Source organism: Capra hircus, chromosome 8 (genome assembly GCF_001704415.2).
Source record: "Capra hircus breed San Clemente chromosome 8, ASM170441v1, whole genome shotgun sequence".
NCBI classification, from domain to species: domain Eukaryota; kingdom Metazoa; phylum Chordata; class Mammalia; order Artiodactyla; family Bovidae; genus Capra; species Capra hircus.
In genome coordinates, this window is record NC_030815.1 from 38,105,564 (window position 1) to 38,127,784 (window position 22,221).

The window sequence follows — 22,221 nt, forward strand, 5'->3', positions numbered from 1 at the left end:
CTTCTCACAGCTAAAGATCATCAGGTTAAGAACTTAGCTGAGTGCCATGATTATTACTGTGGAGATTTAGCATATTATTTTTGACCTTTCATAAAAATTGGACTATTAATGTAAGTAAGTGAATAGTCTAGATTAGTGCTGATGTGATGATGATGAGAAGTTCTGAAATACTTTCATTTTGTCACATGATAGCAAAAGGCACTTTGCTTTTTAATGTAAAAATGATATTTTCTTTAGGTATTTTTACATTAGCTTCTTTCAATGATCTCTCTTCACCAGATGAGATGAGGCAGAGGTTTTTCTGATTTTAAAAGAATTTCATATATCAATTACTATCTTCTGATTTTTGTGTTGAAATTCCGACCTTTTTGGAAAGTGGACCAAAGAGTTGATGAAATAGAAGATAAGACTACTGAATCTCTGTGTTTATCTAGATTTTTAATTGCATTAAGAAAGAAGGGATTTTATTAGAGACAAGTGGTAAGGTTATTAACTTTATTTATAACCACATAGTTGCTCAGATTTCTGGTATAAAAATTCTGTTTCCCTTGTCCAGTATTTCCCTGTTCTCTGAGTCTCCTAAAGAAGCTCAGAGTGGAGTTTAATCCTCAATTATCATCATTATTTTAGGCTGGGAAATTACTGGGAAATTTTCTTTTAAGGTTTCCAACTTATTGTATATATCTCAGTGCCTCAATTCCTCAGGGTGCAAACTGAAAATTAGTAGTCCCATTTGGAAGAAGATAGTTTGGAAATTGCTCTTTATGGACTAGCACCTAAGTAACATTGCTGAATTCACTTCAAGGTGGGAAGGAAAGAAGCAGTTCTGTTTATGGCAACTCTCAGTACTGTGATGATCTGTGCTGACTGAACATTTTATTCTTGGTCCAGAGATGTCAGTGGAAAAGAAGTGTATCGTCTGGCTCTTCAAACCAGGGAGCAACACATCCGGAGAGACAAGGCTACCAGCAACATCTGTACAGCTCAGGTGGATCACAAACCTGACCTGCTCACTGAATGCCTTACAGTCTACAGAAATGACCTACTTATTCATTTTACTGAGTTGTTATTTCATTCATTCATCATCTGCCGAGCAGCTGGCACACCAGAAATGACAAGATCTTGTTGGTAGAGAAGCCTTGTGGTCTTGTCAGAATGCCAGTCTTGTCTTTTACTGGGGTTCCGTGTATGTACATACGTCACCCATTAGGGTCTCTGGAATTCTTGGCTGCAGGGCAGATCTGTTATGCGTGGTAATTCTCTTAAGGCTGAGATGGAGGCACTCCAGGTTAGTGTGAAGAAGGCGAGTAAAGATACTTGAGGTGACTGTATTGAGGGGATGGTTTAGATTGGCCAGTCAGTGGAGGTCATGGGGTATTCTTACTGAGAACTCATGAGAGGTATTCCTGAAACAGATGGGATGAGAGAGGAGGAGTTACTTGAACACTGCCCAAGAGCTCAGGTTACAGGGAGCAGTATTCATTGACACTCAGCCAATTCCTAGGATCAGGCAGAGGACCACACCTGAGCATATGATCCATTTTAGGTTCATCTCTTCTATTCAGGGCCAGAGAAAAAGATCTTGTAGATAACTCAGCAGGCAGTACAGTGTTCTTTTCCCTCGGGGCATTGGCTCACATACCACCACCAGACTTTAGAAAGCCTCTCCAGGGATGCAGTCGACAATAAGGTCTTCTTGTAGCTTGTTCTGCGTCTTCCCTGGTGGCTCAGCAGTAAAGAATCTGCCTTCCAGTTCAGGAAATGCAGATTCAATCCCTGGGTCAGGAAGATTTCCTGGAGAAGGAAATGGCTACCCATTCCAGTATTCTTGCCTAAGGAATCCCATGGACAGAGGATCCTGGCGGGCTACAGTCCATTGGGTTTCAAAGAGTCGGACACAACTTAATGACTAAACGACACCAACAGTAATAGCTTGTTCTATAGTCATTGGTCATTGAAACAGTATCCTCTGTTGGTTTTCTTGCATTATATTTTTTGTCTCAGGGAAATGGCTGCTTTTCAGGGAAGAGCTCCTTTATTATCACAGGTAGGAGCCAGTTGTCACAAGCTTGTCCTCTGTTGACAGCAAATTGACCTTTATATGATGCCTTTACTTCTATAGTTTACCCTTCATTTTTTGCTGAATTCTCTGCTAACATATCTTCTCTTCCTCTGCTGCTTTCTGCTCATATTCTTCCAGAAGGTGTCTCTCTGATCACTAAGTACACTAAGGGTTTTTTGTTTCAAGGCTTGAATTAATTTTCCAGGTTAACTTGAGCTGTCTACAGTGAACAGAAGTTATGTTCCTACTTCTTTTTTTTCTTCTAGTTCATGATCTCTAGTTTAAAAAGGAACATGAATCAACCTCCACAAGACTTCTGTGATGAGAGATTTCCAGAGTATTCTGTGAACTCTAGCCTGAGTTTTTATTTCCAGGCAGCATAGCCACAAGCCATGATACTGTATTCTATAGATGTTTTACTTCAGAAATGCACTCTCCATAGCTGTAAGGTGTTGTGGTTCCTCTGTATTTATTTCTAATTGTTACACGGAGTCCACAAGAGTGTCTGTACTCTCTCTGGGATTTGGTCCAAGAAAGCCTACTGCTGTGTTCTCTGATGTCTTCTTTTCCTCATTTTCTTTACTGATTCTGATTTCAATTTCTGGCATTTTTCAAGAACTCTTTCTTGTTCAGCAGTTGCCACAGAGATATTCCTTCTAGCAGCCTCACAGAGGAAAAGTGTGCCTAACACAACAGATCTGATACTGAACATAATCCAACTTCAAATCGCTGTGTTTCTCAGCTGAGTAGTGTTTCTACTTCGTGAAGGGCCCCTTCCCTCCTTGGGGTGATTGGCCATAAATGTGAATCTTGAACTGCTGACCTAGTATGTTAGCACAAAGGTCACATTAGTGGGACTGGAAACTTCAGAAAGACTGTGATGCTGGACCGATGAGACGTTAGGAGATGTGGGAGAATCGAATGGACTAAAGCAGGTGAGGAATCTCTGACCTCACCTGTTTGAACCAGATACCATGGATGATATTGCATGGTTAGAAGGTAAACAGGGAGAGATAGAGCCAGAAGGAGGAGAAACAGGAGGTGGGCCTCCATTATTTTCCCCCAAGTTGGCACTCATTTTGATATCTGACCCAAGCCACCCTCGATTTATCCTTCTCCATGATCCAAGGTGCCATCACAGTGGTCCCTTCCTTGCTCCCTATGCTGGACTCCTTCCCCGAATCTCTGAGAGATTCAATGCTGTTCTTTCCCATTTTGTATCACGCTAGGATACATCCCTGTAAGTACTTCTGTGAAACCTCAATCAACAGTCAAAAGAGATAACTTACCTGAGAAGGTGACCTTACTGTCAGCAGGAAATAAGCCATAGGTTCTGGTTTTCCCTTTCTAATGTATCTCCTGCTTTCTTATTTTGGTTTTATCCTCTGTGGCCTGCATTTTTGTCTTTGGTGGTCCTTTGCTGTTAATTTACCATTCACCTCTTGGTTGGCTGCAATTCAGTTTTTAGTGCTTTATTTGAGACTTCAAGAGAATCATTCTCCCTGAGTTCTTGTGTGTTTGAAAATTTTTGTTGCTTTTATCTTTGAAGAACCATTTTATTGAGCCTAAAATTCTTAGATCTCACTTTTTTTCCCCTGAGGTCTTTGTTCCACTGTTTTCCAATGTTAAATATCGCATATCTGATGACAGTGATTGCCCCTTTACGAGTGACAAAATTATGTTGCATGAATGAAACCTCTTATTAACGGTCACATTCAAAGGTTTAGTGTAGTGACTCTAAGGTGCCTTAGGTGCTGTTTTTTTTTTTCCCTCAGATGGCCAGGCAGGTTATAAATGGTTCCCAACTGCATAGAGAAGGCAGGAAGTCTGGTCATTTTGCTTACTCCCTGTTTTCAGTTTCAGTATCTGTCTTCTATCACATTGCTGAACATCATTCTTTAAATGCTCTTTGTTTAGGCTCTCTTGGCAAATATGGCTGTGATGTTTGCAATCTACCATGGGTCCCATGGGCTGGAACATATTGCTAGGAGGGTACATAATGCCACTTTGATTTTGTCTGAAGGTGAGTCAGTTGTCTATTTTAAAAATTTTGGTTGTAACAAGACTGATAATTGTGAATAAGTAAAATTTTAAATTCACTGCATGTCCAATGTCACATGCAAAATAAAAACCGGGGAAGATTATTTTCAGCATCTATGATTGACTGAGCGTTAATATATTTAGTATACTGAGCTTTTGCTCAGTCCCCTCGACCCTATATACACGAAGGATGAACACCCTGAGAAAAAACTGAGCAAAGGACATTAAATGTAATTTTAAAAGAAAGCATACAAATGAACATACATAATTTCAACCTCACTATTAACCAAATAAATGTAAATTGAAAGAATAAAATAGTGTTTCTCCCATCACATTGCAAAGATTAAAAAAGAATACTGATATTGGTATCCTTTTTATGAGGGCACTTAAACAATTTGTATCAAAAAGTGCCTACAATTTGATCCAGAAATTCTAGGAATGTTTCTAAAGGAAATAATCAGATAAGGTTGTAACGGGTGTCCACAGAAACATTATTTGCAATATTACATCTTGGAAGTAGCCTAAATGTCCAGTAGTAAGTAATTAGTTAAAATTATGGTACATAATTTAAGTTTGAATATTATATAGCCATTAAAAATAATGATGGGGGTTTTGATCTATTGAAAAGCCAAGTGTTCATGATATGTTAAATATTTTTTTCAGGATAAAGAAGTATATATATATATATGTGATATATTACAAATAGACACACATACATAAACACCCTTCTGGGAGGAATCTGCAGAGGAATCTGGGAGGAATCTGGTACAGAGGAATCTGTACCAAAAAGTAACCATTAGTTATTAGTAGAGGGTAATTATGGTGATTTTCCCTCCATTTTAAAATGTATTTCACAACTCTCCACAGCATAATAATAAATATTTAATTTTTTAAAAATTGAAAGCAGCAACCAAAACTCTGGGTAGGACCAGGAACAGACTGTAGTAGGCCTTAGCTCTTCACTTCTCTGTGAGGTGTACGGGGCAGAGGGTCAGGTTTCTCTGTAGAGACTGGTGGCTCTCCTGTTTTGTCTAGGTCTCAAGCGAGCAGGGCACCAACTCCAGCATGACTTGTTCTTTGACACTTTGAAGATTCAGTGTGGCTGCTCAGCGAAGGAGGTCTTGGGCAGGGCCGCTCAGCGACAAATAAATATTCGGCTCTTTGAGGATGGCACAGTAAGTCAGACTTTCAGTTTCATTTTACAAATTCTATAAATTTTCATGACTTTTCTCATTAAAATATCTTTTTATTTAAAAAAGATCTCAGTATTGGACCTTTGGGTGCAATCTGTCTCTTTGTAAACAATTTTCATTTCCAGTTTGGAATGCTGTGACTTTTTAAATGGTGATTCATTGTCAACTTTCCTTAAGGTGTTGTGTTTTCATACATGGAACTTTTAGGCACGTATTTTGCTCATACTACTCCTTTATTCACAATATGATAAGCAATAAAATGAGACAAGTTAAGGGAAGAAAATGGTGAGCTTATCTAGTACCAAAAGGGGTGCCCTGCAGCCCTCAGACTGTCAGAGTTCAGATGTGGCTGTAAAACTCTGAATCTTGCGGAGTTTGGGACTGGACTAGCCTGCTTTGCCCGAGAGTCCACCTGGACGTAATGATATTCTGTTTTTTTAGAACAATGGAGAGTTTTGTCCAGCACTTTCTCCCCTTGGACTTCTCTTATTAGAGTTTCAGCCCTGATTTGTGTGTGTGTGTGTTCAGTTCTTTTTTTAAAGCTTATTTTTAACTGGAGGATAATTGATTTACAATGTTGTGTTGGCTTCTGCTGTATAGCAACATGAATCAGCCATAAGTATATATATATCCCCCACCCCGTGAGCCTCCCTCCCACCTAGATGGGGTGCCGCCATCCCTCCCCTCTAGACCATCACAGAGCACTGAGCTGAGTTCCCTGTGCTATACAGCATCTTCCCACTAGCTACCTATTTTAGACGCTGTAGTGTATACATGTCAGAGCTCCTCTCTCCACTCATCCCACCCTCTCCTTCCCTCTCTGTGTCTACAAGCCCATTCTCTAGTCTGCATCTGTATTCCTACCCTGAAAAGAGGTTTATCACAACCATTTTTCTAAATTCCATGTATATGCGTTAATATAAGATACTTATTTTCTCTTTCTGACTTACTTCATTCTGTAAGACAGTCTCCTAAAGTTCACCCACCTCACTACAGCTTCCGCAAATGTATTCCTTTTTATGCCAGCCCTGATCCTGGCATTTAGAGCTGATATTTTCCCTTTCATTTTCATTTCTACAGCTTGGTATTTCTCTTGATGAAACAGTCGGTGAAAAAGATCTGGATGACTTGTTGTGGATCTTCGGCTGTGAGTCGTCTGCAGTAAGTAAATTAAAATACACACCTCCTCATAAGGACTATTTGGGGAGGTATCATAGATGGCCTTGCCTCTTGTGGGCCTGAGTTGTGAGGGAGAAGGGGCCCAGGAGTGACCTTGGTGGCCTGCTGTTAAAATTAAACTACTGATTTTTTCTTGTTCCTGTGACTGCTGATAGTTAGAGGTCACTGCTCTGGGCCCCAGCCAGTACTAATTAGCCAGGTTAGTTGGAAGGACTGTTAATTGTACTTAATTGAAGCTATTCCTAATACAACATTTCATAACACTTACATCTTGGTTATGTTGATTCTGGGAAAACTGGCCTAATATGTGTCAGGTCGTTAATATGAGTTACATCCACAAAGTGAAAGTGAAAGTGAAGTCGTGTCTGACTCTTCGCAGCCCCATGGACTGTAGCCTACAGGCTCCTCTGTCCATGGGATTTTCCAGGCAAGAGTACTGGAGTGGGTTGCCATTTCCTTCTCCAGGGGATCTTTCCAACCCAGGGATCGAACCCAGGTGTCCCGCATTGTAGGCAGACGCTTTACTGTCTGAGTCACCGGGAAGTCGTTATGTCCCCAGGATAGTACTAATCAGACACATTTCCTGCCTTTATGGAGCTTCTAGTCTAGTGAGGACCTGAACAAGTGCAAGAATGCAGTCTAGGTGAGGTATTATGATGGGCACTGTCTGTGATGAGCACAGAGGAGGGGCTTCTCACTAAGACTCGGAAGAAATTCTCTCAAGTGGAGACCTGAAAGATGAGGAGCTATCCAGACACAATTGCAGAGGAGGAGGATGGAGCTACAGGTGTTCCAGATGCTGGGAAAAGCAGCCACAGAGGCTAGGAGGAGAGAGATTACATGAGAACTAGAAGCAGTGTGGTGTGACTGAGTTGGTTTCTAAAATGATGAAATGTTTCACACCAGTCAGAATGGCTGTGATCCAAAAGTCCACAAGCAATAAATGCTGGAGAGGGTGTGGAGAAAAGGGAACCCTCTTACACTGTTGGTGAGAATGCAAACTAGTACAGCCACTATGGAGAACAGTGTGGAGATTCCTTAAAAAACTACAAATAGAACTGCCTTATGACCCAGCAATCCCACTGCTGGGCATACACACCGAGGAAACCAGAATTGAAAGAGACATGTGTACCCCAGTGTTCATTGCAGCACTGTTTATAATGGCCAGGACATGGAAGCAACCTAGATGTCCATCAGCAGATGAATGGATAAGAAAGCTGTGGTACATATACACAATGGAGTATTACTCAGCCATTAAAAAGAACACATTTGAATCAGTTCTAATGAGGTGGATGAAATTGGAGCCGATTATACAGAGTGAAGTAAGCCAGAAAGAAAAACACCAATACAGTATACTAACACATATATATGGAATTTAGAATGGTGGTAACGATAACCCTGTATGCGAGACAGCAAAAGAGACACAGATGTACAGAACAGACTTTTGGACTCTGTGGGAGAGGGAGAGGGTGGGATGATTTGGGAGAATGGCATTGAAACATGTATACCATCATGTAAGAAACGAATCACTAGTCTAGGTTCGATACAGGATACAGGATGCTTGGGGCTGGTGCACTGGGATGACCCAGAAAGATGATATGGGGAGGGTGGTGGGAGGGGAATTCAGGGTTGGGAACTCATGTACACCTGTGGTGGATTCATGTCAATGCATGGCAAAACCAGTACAGTATTGTAAAGTAAAAAATACAATTTAAATTAAAAAAATCAATTAAAAAAATAAAAATAAAATGATGAAATAGCAGGACATGTGAGGATGAGATTCTGTGAGATGGAAGAGAGGCATCAGCTACCTACACCTGTAGCAAGGTGTTAATCACAACACTCTGCAAGGCTTATAGCATAAGAGCCACTCAATAAATATTTGCTAAATGAACCAATGAAAGGAAGCAGAAATAGGTTCCAGAGTGTTTATCAGTGCTGTCCTGGTTGTCTAGGTTTTCTTTGAGACCTGACTTTAAATCAGAAAACAAATGTAAATTATCAAAGAAGTATTACACTGTTCTCTTTTAAACTAATTAATAAACAAAACTGAATAAGTATCCTCCCTCTAGAATTCTGCACTTAATTTAAATTTAATCAAATTTAAATCAGTATTTGTTCCATGCATTTGAGGAATTTAGGGAACACCCACTGAGGGCTCCAGAGAGCCATTCTATCAGCCTGGAGAAGAATGAAGAGCAAGCCATGTATTTAATTATATGTTTTAGATATTTTATCAGACATATGGTTTGCAAATATTTCCCCTGTTCTGTTCGTTGTCTGTTAATTCTCTTGATAGTGTCATTTAATGCACAAAAGTTCACTTTTATCTGTTTTTTCTGTGTTGCTCATGCTTTAGGTGTCATAAAGACATCATTGCCAAATCCAAGGTCACGCAGATTTGCCTGTATACTTTCTCCTAAGAGTTTTATAATTTTATTTTCTTTATTTATTTCTTAATATTTAATTTATTTATTTTGGCACACTGGTTCTTAGTTGTGGCATGTGGAATCTTTAGCTTCAGTATGTGGGATTCAGTTCCCAGACCAGAAATCAAACCTGGGCCCCCTACATTGGGAACGTGGAGTCTTAGCTACTGGGCCACCAGGGAAGTCCCAGATATCATAGTTTTAGCTTGTAGATTTGGGTCCTTAATCCATTTTGAATTAGTTTTTGTGTATGGTGCAAGATAAGGGTTCAATTTCATTCTTTTGCATGTGTATATCCAGTTTTCTCAGCATCATTTGTTGAAGAGACTGTTCCTTTCCCTACTGAATGGTCTTGACATTAGTATTTTATTAGAATTGTTCTCAAAGACAAAAGAGCAGTGTCAGGTAAGAATCCTTACTTGAGCTTTATCATGGTAAATTTTTAGATAGCCCTTTAAAATAATTTACTGTAACTTGCTTCATTATTCGTGGAACATGCAGGAGATGTCAACTTTTGTTTCGGCAGTAAAAATTTACAGCTTTTATTTACTGTCGCTAAGTTCAGCGGAACTTACAGATGGCGTTTTGAAGATTTCCACACTGCGTGGCCCTGACCTCTGTCTTTGCACCATGCCACATGTCGCTGATGAGGGGTGGAAGGTTAGGTGGTAGGGAATTTCCAGTGCTCTATCACAACACATGCTTAACAGAAGCCTGCTTCACATGTGGTTCCAGGCATGGTTTCCATCCTTCAGTGTCTGTGATCTCTCCGTGCAGGAGCTGGTTGCTGAAAGCATGGGTGAGGAGCGGAGAGGTATTCTAGGGACTGCCTTCAAGAGGACTAGCCCATTCCTCACACATCAAGTGTTCAACAGGTTTGTGTGGCTTGTGTGACTTCTGCATTGGGAGCACAGTGGAGAATGGCTTCAACTCCGATACAGTTATTATGGTTCAGCCTGAGTAACTGCTAAATCCCAATTCTAACCTGGGCAGAAAGCACATCATATTTCCTGATGGCTCTGCTCCCTGGGCACCATAACCCGTAATTCTGCTCCTGAGAAGATGGGAGTTTGGATGCGTGGTTGTCAGGCTGAAGATCGTACCCAGGGACTCAGCATCGTCTTCTTTCCAGCCCTTTCTCTCATGCCCATGGGCAGCTTCTTGTCCTAGGGAATCCTCTGTGGTTTGTGGGGGATGGTCCATGCCCTTCTCTCTGATACTTTGTGGGCATGTTGCTCATGGCCTAATTAGATCTATATGTTGAAGGTAGATCTCAGGGTACCTTAACCTTTTAGAAAGATGTGTGTGGGCTCTTATTTAATTATATTGGTCTAAACCCTGTGTTCTGTGTTCACAGCTATCACTCAGAAACAAATATTGTCCGATACATGAAGCGACTGGAAAACAAGGACATTTCCCTTGTGCATAGCATGATTCCACTGGTAATTATTGGCTTTATTTCCATTCCCCACCCCACCCTGATTCCACCTCTTTGGGTCACACCTAATATGCTGCAAGAGAGATGAATGGTTGGCCTTTCAGGGAGATGGGAGGACCGATCCGATGGAACATAGGAAGTCACTAACGTAATACACTTTGGCTGTGCTTCTTAAAGGGGTCCTGTACCATGAAGCTCAACAGTTCATCTGAACTCACGGTAAGTAGGTCACGTCTATTAAGAGGGGGCTTACCAGAGGCAGTGTCTTGGCTTGTGCATAAGTAGATAATGAGAGAAGCTGCCACTGGGACTGTGATTAATAACTGCTTTAGAAATCCTTTACCTCACTCTTAAACAATCTTGGCAGAAACCCTAACTTTATCACAACCTGATCATTTACATTTATGACTGAAATTATTTTTAAATATTAAAATAAGTAAAGATATAGCATTTATCTCTTCCTACCTCTCCCCACAAGACTCTCTTTTAAATCTGCCATGTAAAAAGATTTTATCAATTTGTAGTTGTTAAGCTCAGGTGGAATTAAGCTTTCTATAAATCATTTCTCAGTGCCAAAAGGGTTGAGATTGAGGTTTTAATTTATTCCGTGTATCAGCAGAAGGTTTTTGTATCCTGCTGTGGTGTTTGGTAATTATCTGTACTAGGCTGGCATGTTTCTTTTTTTTTCTGTAGGATTATTCTGATATGACAAATCACATCAGGAAAAGAAAATCATTTTATATTGTAATAGGATTTTCCCCATTTACTTTTATGTTGGTGTTTTGTTCTGCTTAATGAAAAAAAAGAATAATATATGTGCTATGCAAGAATTTGAATAAAACATGCCTGAAACAACTCATTGAGTTTCATGGATATAAATCAATTTGGGGGCCTTTTCGTTCCTGAAAAAATAGGAAAAGGTTATTTTTTTGTGTAAGTGCCCTTTCTGGGGCCACTGTGACTCACTTGTACAATGAAGACAGTAATAGTACTTACTTTATAAGATTGCGGTAAGAGTTAAATGAATGAATTTATTTAAAATACTTAGATTAGTGCCTGACATATAGTAGGCAATTTCTGTGTTAGCTATTGCTATCATCATCATCATTATTAAAGTTAGTATTGTTATTATTATTACAATGTATACATATGCATATGCTTTCTCCTCTTGCTCTTCAGCCTATCACGTGGAAAGAATTTGCAAATATCCACCCCTTTGTGCCTCTGGAACAAGCTCAAGGATACCAGCAGCTTTTCCGAGAACTCGAGAAGGATTTGTGTGAACTCACTGGCTACGATCAAATCTCTTTCCAGCCTAACAGGTAAAGGGATTTCTTCTTCTGTCTTTTCAGTTTTCTTATGTAGTATAATACCCCCTGGGATGGATGACTAGAAGATCCAAAGTGGCCTCATTCTCAGAGCTGGGCAGGAAGTGATGGCTGTTGGCTTGGAGTCCAGTTGAGTATGTGGACCTCTCCAGTGGTTGCTGAAGCTCCCTCACAGAATTGGGTCTGGGTTCAAAGTGGGGTGTTCCAAGGTGGAAGTATGTGGAAGCTGCGAGCCTCTTCAGGCTCAGCCTCTGGAGTTACACAGCATCCCTTCCAGAGCATTTTAGGGCAGCCCAGTTAAACATGGGAGGGGTCCAGCATGTGGTTGTGAATGTGGAAAACCCTGGCTCACTGTGGGCCATCTTTGAAAGGTAGTTACTACATCCACCTTACAGTTTAAGAATCAGAATTGAGCTCCTTATAAGCAGCAATGCCTCAGTCTACTAGGACCGGGAGAGTTTGGATCCTAGTTTGTTCTGTCAACAGCCTTGAAATATCCTTTCCCCTGTTCTGGCCTCAGCCTCTGTAAAATAAAAAAATTTTGAGCAAAAGTGATTTTCGAAAACATGCAAACTCATGGAAATGTAGTGTCCAGTCAAGTGTGACTTTGACACTGCTCCCAATGAATACTGGGGTCTATATTCCCTCTTGTATCTGAGTGGAAGTTTGTGACTGCTCCAACAGAATGCAGTGGAAGTAACTAACTATGCACGGCTTTGGAGACTAGGACTTAATGGAAACTTTGAGACTCTTGACCCAATCATAGAATAGCAAATCTCTCGTCCTGTACCTTCCTCCCTGCCATGGACTCTCTGAATGCCTTCTGTAGGCATCTTTTGACACAAGTTGACAATGGCCCTTCTGTGAGCTTGATGGCAACACAAGAGACAGTAGACATTAGCTCTTCTCCCAGCACAAACCTCTTAACTAGTCAGCAAGTCTCTCCTATGTAAGATGCTTAACAGAACATGGTATAAGATGGCTCACTGTAGAGGATGAGTGGATCCTCCAAGGTTGGAGGATCCAAACTTATTTGGAGAATCCAGATCCAAACTTGATTTGGAAAAGAAACAACAAACATATAAGATACCTTATTATGTTTTGCATGGAAAGGAATGGAATACATTTGCCTTTAAACATGAAAACAACAACAGCAAGAACAACAAAAAAAGCCAGAAGGATATCATAACATCTCCTGGGTACTTGTTAAAAAATATAAATTCCTGGGCCCTCTTCCAGACCTACTGGTTTTCAGGGGTTGAGACTAAAAATCTTTGCTTTTAAGAAGCAACCAAATGATTCTGATGCATATCCAGCTTGGATACACTGGATCTGTGGTCTTTCTGTCTTCATGGGAATAGATAGGCAGGCAGACATGTCATCAACATGTAAGTTAACATCTGAGGATATCTTCAGAAGAGGAATCTTGTGTCTGCCCCCAGCTTCTCTACCTCCCACTGCTCAGTGTGGTTTCTCCACCAGCAGTCACAGCATTGGCATCACCTAGAAGCTTGTTAGAAATGCCAGATTTCTATTTCAAGATTTAAAAAATCAAATGATTTAAAAACTGACATTTATTGGCTCACTTTCTGAGACAGAAAGTAATCAGATCTTAGTCAGATACTATCACACCTTCCCTCCTGTTTTGGTAACATAGGTAACAGCAGAGCCATACACTTTATGAAAACAACATATCCCATACAATACAAACCCTTTAGGAAGAGGGCATGTGACACATAAGAGGACACAAAGCCTTTTTAATATTAGACTTTCAAACCCGTGCATGCATCTCTTCCCTCACCATACTCTTTCCCCATCAAGATGTTGATTCTATCTGGGACTGGGAGCTGAACACCAGGATTTTTTATAGACTTATCATATGAGTCTAGTCTCCAGCTCAGGCCTGGGAACCACTCATTTCATAAATAGGACAGAACTGACATTTATGAAGTCAGGTTATAGTATACCTTCATTAAAACATCATCATGCAGCTTTTATTTTTTTTACGAGAGGAACCTGAGTGAATTCACGTGAGGCAATAATACCTTAATTAACTATTGACAGTGAAGAAACTGCCCTCTAGTGATGGAATATGATCACATCTTCTGTATCTTATTGGAGAGCTATTTTGCAAGACCACTTTAACATTTTTTTAAATCATTAGCTCTTGCAAAAAATTGAGGTCCTGGGCAGAGTCTGCAGAAGACTGACTGAAGGATGAGGAGGTTCTCCTTTTGTAAAGCAGTGGTTCCCAGGCCTGAGCAGTGGTTCCCAGGCCTGAGCTGACTCATATGATGAGTCTATAAAAAATCCTGGTGTTCAGCTCCCAGTCCCAGATAGAATCAACATCTTGATGGGGAAAGAGTATGGTGAGGGAAGGGATGCATACATGGGTTTTTCTTTAAAGCCCCCCAGGTGATTCCAGCTTGCAGCCAAGGTTGAGAACCATCATCTTATAAGTTCCTCTCTTCTCGGTTGACCTGATGGTGTTTCTCTCTCTTACTCTTCTCATTTGTATGATTGCCAGTGAGATCCCATTTTCCATGGAGGAGGAAAAGAAATCATTATCATTTTGTAGTTTGGGCAGTGATGCCTTCTCCAGCTCAGAAACACACCATCCATTTCCAAGAGCTGACTTCAGAGTTACAGAGGCTTCGTTGAAGCTTAGTGGATATTTCTGGTCCTAAGCAGAGGCTGCTGTGACAGATGGGGAAATGCCTCCTTCTTTGTTGGGAAAATGCAGGGGCTATGTTTCCAGTGAGCTGGGAAATTTGATGTCTCATTTGGGGAAAGAAGCATCTACCACATATTGTATGTGAGTGATTTTATTTTTAGCATACTACAGCCTCCATCTTGGTTTATTTGCGGTAGTTTTTTTTTTTCCACAAGAAGATTATAAATTCCAGGTCTTATAATTCTGTGTTCCAAGTCTCAGAGTCAGTCTACCACAGGGCTAACTACTTGCAGTTTAGTTCGCCATGATTTACTGCTGGCTGGTGAAATCTCAGGGACCAATGTGAGCTTTGTACTTACTATAAGAAGAAACACAAGTTTCTTAACCACTCTGCACAGAAAAAGAATTTAGCGTACCATGTTAGCCACTGAAGTTACACTTGTAAAACAGAGGGTTTAGTAATCTCTTATTATCAAGGGAACATTTCCTGGTGTTTTTATTATGCCTGACTAGTTGGAATTGGTCAATGTGTCTATAGAATTCGAGAGTCCAGTCACCGAAAGTTTGGAGTCTAAATATGTTTCCCTTCCTTTTTTGTTACTGCATGATATTTAAAAGATAAGTATGACATAATTTTTAGGAAGTAGCATCAGCTGCTACTTCCTAAAATATTTTCTACCTTAGTTTTTCATTGTGGTAAAATATCCAGAGCATAATTTACTATTTTACCTGTTTTTAACTGTTAAATTCAGTGGCATTCATTACCTTCACATCATTGCAAAACCATCAACTCTATTCAGTTCCAGAACTTCTTTGTCTTCCCAAATCGAAATTCTGTACCCATTAAACAATATTTCCTCACTTAACCCATGCCTCAGCCCCTAGCAACCATGATTCTACCTTCTGTCACTATTAACTTGACTACTCTAGGTGCATCATATAAATGGAATCATACAATATTTGTCCTTTTATCTGGCTTATTTTACTTAGCATAACATCTTCAAATTTCAACAATGTTGTGGCATGTCAGAATGTCTCTCATATTTAAAGGCTGAATAATACGCCGTTGTATGCATATTCCACATTTTGTTTATCCATTCACCCATCAGTGAACATTGGGGTTGCTTTAACCTCTTGGTTATAGGGAATAATGCTGCTGTGAACACTGGTGTACAAATACCTATTTGAGCCCTAGCAGTTCTTTTGGGTGTATACCCAAACATTAAATTATTGGATATATGGTAATTCTATGTTTAATTTTTTGAGGGACTGCCATACTGTTTTACAGATCTATGCAGAGGCATAGATGGAAAGAGGATCAAAGACACCCAAGTAATTATCTTAAGGTGATAGAATTTCAAGTGATATTTATTTTTTATCCTTATGGTATTTTAGATTACTAAAATTTTTTTTAAAAGCATGATATATATTATCATAATACAATTCAAAAATGTTATTTTTATTGTGGGGGACATGCATATGGCAAAACACTTAAATTCTTGATAAGATGCTTGCAGATTCATTTTCAGTCTGGCACTCCTGATCTCAGGGGGGTTTTGCCATCAGTTGATGGCATAATGAAGTTGGCTTTGAACCTGCCCTGGGGTTGAGCAGACTACCTGTCTTCCTTTGCAGCAATGCAGTACTCAAACAAAATGAGGCAAGCTTGCAACAATGGGCAAAAGAACTAAGCTCTGTAGAACAGAGGAATATTTAACATCAAGTGGACTCGAAGTGCAACTCTGTGGTTCTAAAATGCCTAAGCAGGAGACCTGCAATTTTCAGGCATAAACCTGAGTGTTTCTGCATGTTTTCCTGATGACTGTGCCTGGATTCCGCTCCTGGGCCCTCATAATGTCTTCCAGTCTGGCGCAGCCCTGTGTTAGGCTCACAGAAGGCATTTATTCTCTCTTTCTCTAGTAGTTCCTGCCTGGATGGAGGCTGCCATATGGCCTTTCTCTTCAGTGTATTTTTTTTTTCTGAGGGGAAACCAGCAGTTCAAAGGAAAGGTTAGCACCCGGAATTTGTCAGGTCTCCAGAGCTCTGTTATGTGGCTTCCTCCCTAGTGCTAGGTGTAGTTTTCTGTCCTGTACAGCAAGCAAGGAACACTGCCTTCTTGATTTGATTGAGATTTCATTGAGGGATGGCTGATAAATGTGGATGATGAAGGATTTAATAACCATAAACTGTGGCATGAAATCTTTGGTTCGAGTAGCCAAGCCTTCACGTGGTCTATTTCCTGAGACAGTTAGATCTCAAAGTTGTTTAAAGAACTTAAAACACAAATGTCGAGAAACTTGTCCCCATTTCTCTTATTTATTTGCTCAGTCTATAAACCTAGAGAGCATTTCCAGCTTGGTGGAGAACATAACCAAATAATATTTAATTACCTTTCCATTTCCTACTGTGCCCAGGACAGCTTACTTCAGCTTGCTCCCCATACCATGGTGACACTCTGAAAATCATTCAGCAGCACACAAATACTCTGGGAACTGCTAGGTTAGAATTATGATGTACCATTTAAGGCAGACAGAAACAGTAATTAACACCTTCCATGGAGCTGGAATTATTATTAGCTTACTTGGCTTATAATAGTGCGGAAGTTGTTTTTGTCTCTAAAAACTGCAAACTGTGATCTTGAGTGTAGATGGAACTAGCAGTCACTTTCCTGGAATCTCCTCCTGGTAAGGTTCTTAAATGAGGTGTGAACAGGACATAGTCAATGACTCTCCAACTTGATTATACATGAGAATCACCTGTAGGGCTTGTGAAACTGCTTGGCCCCACTACGACAGTTTCTGATTTAATAAGTCTGGATTGAGGCCTGAGAATTCATGTTTCTCATATAATCCTGGGTGGTGCTGATGTGCTGGTTTGGCTACCACACCATGAAAACCACAGGGCCACGGGGCTTTCAGTCCTGGCTTCATATTAGAATTACGTGGGGAGCCATGTCCCCCCACCTGTAAACTAGCTACACTGGAATCTCCTCCAGGGGCAGTACCCGGGCTCACTGAGTGTTTAAAAAGCCCTTAGGTGATTCTAATGTACATTACTGGGTTGGAAAGTGTGTTGCCCTGGAGGAACCCCAAAGAGGGAGGTTTAGTTAGATGACTCACATCTTCCAGTGGAGTGAACTTTAAAACTGGCCTTTGAAGGCTAAGTCATGACCGTGGTGTGCAGATCACTCTGTGCTGTGCTTAGTCACGCAGTTGTGTCCGACTCTTTGTGACACCCTCCACCCCCCACCCCCTGCCCTGGACTGTAGCCTGTCAGGCTTCTCTGTCCATGGGGATTCTACAGGCAAGAACACTGGAGTAGGCTGCCACTTCCTCCTCCAGGGGATCTTCCCAACCAAGGATTGAGCCCAGGTCTCCCACATTGCAGGAGGATTCTTTACCATCTGAGCCACCATGGACAGCAAAGAGCGTCAAACACTTGATATTGGCCATCTCCCTCCCCTTCTTTCCTAAGTTCATGGTAGTGTCACTGAGCAGACATGTCATTGATCATTTCTGACTTGCTTTCCTAGAGGGCCTAGGGCTTCCCTTAGGGTTCAGCTAATAAAGAATTCACCTGCAATGCAGAAGACCTGGGTTCAATCCCTGGGTTGGGAAGATCCCCTGGAGAAGGGAAAGGTTACCCACTCCAGTATTCTGGCCTGGAGAATTCCATAGACTGTATAGTCCATGGGGTTGGGAAGAGTCGGACACGACTGAGCGACTTTTACTTTCACTTTCCTAGTGGGCCTAGTGCAGCTTTAGAACCCTCCCCTACAGAGAGCTCTAGGAGGCCAGGTATCAGAGACCCTCTCTGATGAGTGACTGATTTCCAGGGAGATACTCAGACTGCTAGAAAGAGAAAGAAGGACGAAGGATGAAAGGAGCCATCTTTGGGGAAATATAAAGCAATGAGAAGGACCTCCTCTCCCCAACTTCTTGACTCTCAAGAGTATATTTGGGCTTTCTGCAGTTTGTAAGGTTTTGGAGGGGTTGCTGTAGTTCTTCAGTTGCTCAGTTGTGTCTTGCTCTTTGTGATTCCATGGGCTGCAGCACCCCAAGCTTCCCTGTCCTTCACTCTCTCCTGGAGTTTGCTCAGACTCATGTCTGTTGAGTCAACGATGCCATCCAATCATCTCATCCTCTTATGTCCCCTTCTTTTCCTGCCCTCAGTATTTCCCAGCATCAGTGTCTTTTCCAGTGAATCGACTCTTCACATCAGGTGACCAAAGTATTGGCACTTCAGCTTCAGCATCAGTACTTCCAAAGAATATTCAGGGTTGATTTCCTTTAGGATTGACTGATTTGATCTCATTGCAGTCCAAGGGACTCTCAAGAGTCTTCTCTAGCACCACAGTTTGAAAGCATCAGTTCTTTGATGCTCAGCCTTCTTTAGGGTCCAACTCTCACATCCGTACATGACTATTGGGAAAACCATAGCTTTGGCTATACACACATTTTGTTGGCAAAGCAATGTCTGTACTTCTTAATATGCTGTCTAGGTTTATCATAGCTTTTCTTCCAAGGAACAAGTATCTTTTAATTTTGTGGCTGCAGTCACCATCCAGTGATTTTGGAGCCCAAGAAAATAGTCTATCACTGTTTCTATTTTTTTCTCTATTTATTTGCCCTGAAGTGATGGGACCAGATGCCATGATCTTAGTTTTTTGAGTGTTGAGTTTTAAGTCAACTTTTTCACTCTCCTCTTTCACTTTCATCAAGAGGCTCTTTAGTTGCTTTTCACTTTCTGCCATAAGAACGGTGTCATCTGTGTTATCTGAGGTTATTGATATTTCTCCTGGCAATCTTGATTCCAGTTTGTGCTTCATCCAGCCCAGAATTTCACATGATGTACTCTGCATAGAAGTTAAATAAGCAAGGTGACAGTATACAACCTTGACGTACTCCCTTCCCAATTTTAAACCAGTTCATTCGAGGGATGGGTCTCGCATTTGGCTGAAACCCTAGAATTCTGATTCAGTACACTTGGGGTGTGAGCCAAGACTTCATATTTCTCCCTAGTCCCCCAGGGATATTTGGGGATGTTGAGTTTGAAAACCACTGCTTTAAGGTGCTCTTGAGATATCAGAAAGGTTAGGTTGGCTAGATCCATCCAGACATTTTTTGCCCAGAATTCAACTAGATAGAGATTGGTAAGAACATGTTGAGGGGGTTTTATTTAAAGCTATTTGAAGCAGAGACTTAGATGCTGTTGGGAATATTTGAGTTATGCAACAGAGAGTTTGATTAAAATTGAATTCCTTCTGAGGTATGGAAGCATATCCTCTTTATCCTGCTGTTTACCATGTTTTCTCACTTTACCATGTTTTCTTGAGAGTGGTCCTCTGAGGTTGCCATGTACTGATTCAGATCATTTTGACACAGTAGCTGTTTTGTTAATCCTTTTACTGTGATTAGTTTTATCATAATGTCAGTTTCTTAGATAACATTTCACTTGGGTCATTTTTTTATTCCTAACTACTTGAGGATGGTATTTTTAAAGTAAAGGAGGGTTTGACGAGGACAGTTTGGCATTAAAATGTTGAACATCAAAACATTATTTGTCACAAGACACTTCATGTGGTCTTCAGACTCTGGCTCCCAAGCGCAGTGTGGTTCTGCAAGCCTCTTACAGAGTCATGGTCCTGTGAAGTTCCTCCAAGAAGGCCACTCCTGTGGACCTCAGATGCAGGCAGGACAGGGTTCTGGTCCTTCTCAATGTTCTCCTGAAGAGGACCTTGCAAAACCTCGGGTTCTTTTCATTCATCAACTTATCAAGACCACAGCAACTAACTGCAGGCAGTAGAGATCAAGTCCTGAGCCTTTGGGGTGGGAGCACTGACTTCAAGGCCCTAGAACTAACCCTAGGAAGTACCAGATGGTGAGAACTCACACAAAAGAAACCACTTGAATACAAGACCCAGTAGCACCCTGTGCATGGCCCCATCTAAACAACAAACAAAACAAAAATACAAACCCAATCATCAGCAGACAGGATTACCACCTCACTCAGCCTTGTCCATCAGAGGAAAAACAAACAAACACAAACAAAAACTCAGCACAAATCTCACCTTATACCAAGCTTACACAAACCACTGGACCAACCTTAGGAAGACAGTAACCAAAAGGAAGAAAGAATTCAACCTTCTTCAAGGAAAGAGTTCAACTTTCCTTAAAGCCTGAGAAAAGGAGACCCCAAACACAATAAGTTAAAAAAAATAATGAAAAGGCAGAGAAATACTACACAAATGAAAGAGCAAACTAGAAACACAGAAGTCCAAATAAATGAAGAGGAAATAGGCAAACTACCTGAAAAAGAATTCAGAATAATGATAGTAAAAATGATCAAAAACCTGGAAAACAAAATGGAGAAAATGCAAGAATCAATTAACAAAGACCTAGAAGAATTAAAGAATAAGCATACAGAGACAAACAACACAGTTGCTGAAATTAAAAATACTGTAGAAGGAATCAATAGCAGACTATCTGAAGCAGAAGAATGAATCAGTGAGCTGGAAGATAAAATGGTGGAAATAACTTCCAAAGAACAGAATAAAGTAAAAAGAATGAAAAGAGCTGAGGACAGTCTCAGAGACCTCTGGGACAATATCAAACACAGGGTCCCAGAAGAAGAAGAGAAAAAAAAAGGGTATGAGAAAATTTTTGAAGACATTATAGTTGAGAATTTCTCCAACATGGAAAAGGAAATAGTCAATCAAGTCCAAGAGGGGCAAAGAGTCCCATACAGGATAAACCCAAGGAGAAACATGCCAAGACACATACTAATCAAACTAACAAAGACTAAACACAAAGAGAATATTAAAAGCAGCAAGGGAGAAGCAACAAGTAACATACAAAGGAAACCCCATACATTTAACAGCTGATCTTTTAGCAGAAACTCTGCAGGCCAGAAGGGAATGGCAGGATATATTTAAAGTACTGAAAGGGAAAAATCTACAACTAAGATTACCGTACCTGGCAAGGATCTCATTCAAAATTGATGGAGGAATCAAAAGCTTTTCAGACAAGTAAAAGTTAAGGAGAATTCAGTACCACCAAACCAGCTTTACACAAATGTTTAAGGGACTTATATAGTGAAGAAATACAAGAAAAGAAAAAAGATCTATAAAATCAAACCCAAAAAATTAAGAGCAATCAGTTCAGTTCAGTCGCTCAGTCATGTCCGACTCTTTGCAACCCCATGAATCGCAACACGCCAGGCCTCCCTGTCCATCACCGTCTCCTGGAGTTCAATCAGACTCATGTCCATCGAGTCCGTGATGCCATCCAGCCATCCCATCCTCGGTCGTCCCCTTCTCCTACTGCCCCCAATCCCTCCCAGCATCAGAGTCTTTTCCAATGAGTCAACCCTTCGCATGAGGTGGCCAAAGTACTAGAGTTTCAGCTTTAGCATCATTCCTTCCAAAGAAATCCCAGGGCTGATCTCCTAACTCCTTATTGCCAAATTGAGACTTAAATTGAAGAAAGTAGGGAAAACCACTAGACCATTCAGGTATGACCTAAATCAAATCCCTTATGATTATACAATGGAAGTGAGAAATAGATTTAAGGGACTAGATCTGATAGAGTGCTTTACTTAGACTAATAAAAAAAGTTGATTTGTGTTCTAGGAGAACAAGCCAGTTAATAGCACATTTTAAACTATCTGATTTATATACTGACCTACCCACACGCTTTTCAACAATATGCTTAATTCATAAAGAAAAGTACACCCATACTCAAACATCATCTACCACATAGCAAGCATGAGGTGGCCAAAGTACTGGAGTTTCAGCTTCAGCATCATTCCCTCCAAAGAAATCCCAGTAGGAGCATATATATCAATAATTACCTTAAATGTAAATAGATTAAATGCTCC

At 40.7% G+C, this 22,221-nt stretch overlaps 1 protein-coding gene across 1 annotated transcript in view; it reads left to right on the forward strand.

The window, feature by feature from the left end:
- The window catches only part of GLDC (glycine decarboxylase), an 85,550-nt gene that overhangs the window by 30,914 nt on the left and 32,415 nt on the right, over positions 1-22,221 (forward strand). Inside the window, exons 8-15 of the mRNA XM_018052009.1 lie at positions 892-988; positions 3,980-4,085; positions 5,138-5,277; positions 6,376-6,456; positions 9,681-9,778; positions 10,261-10,345; positions 10,519-10,560; positions 11,521-11,663. Coding sequence (XP_017907498.1) covers positions 892-988; positions 3,980-4,085; positions 5,138-5,277; positions 6,376-6,456; positions 9,681-9,778; positions 10,261-10,345; positions 10,519-10,560; positions 11,521-11,663 — 792 coding nt within the window. The remainder of the gene's footprint in view (positions 1-891; positions 989-3,979; positions 4,086-5,137; positions 5,278-6,375; positions 6,457-9,680; positions 9,779-10,260; positions 10,346-10,518; positions 10,561-11,520; positions 11,664-22,221) is intronic.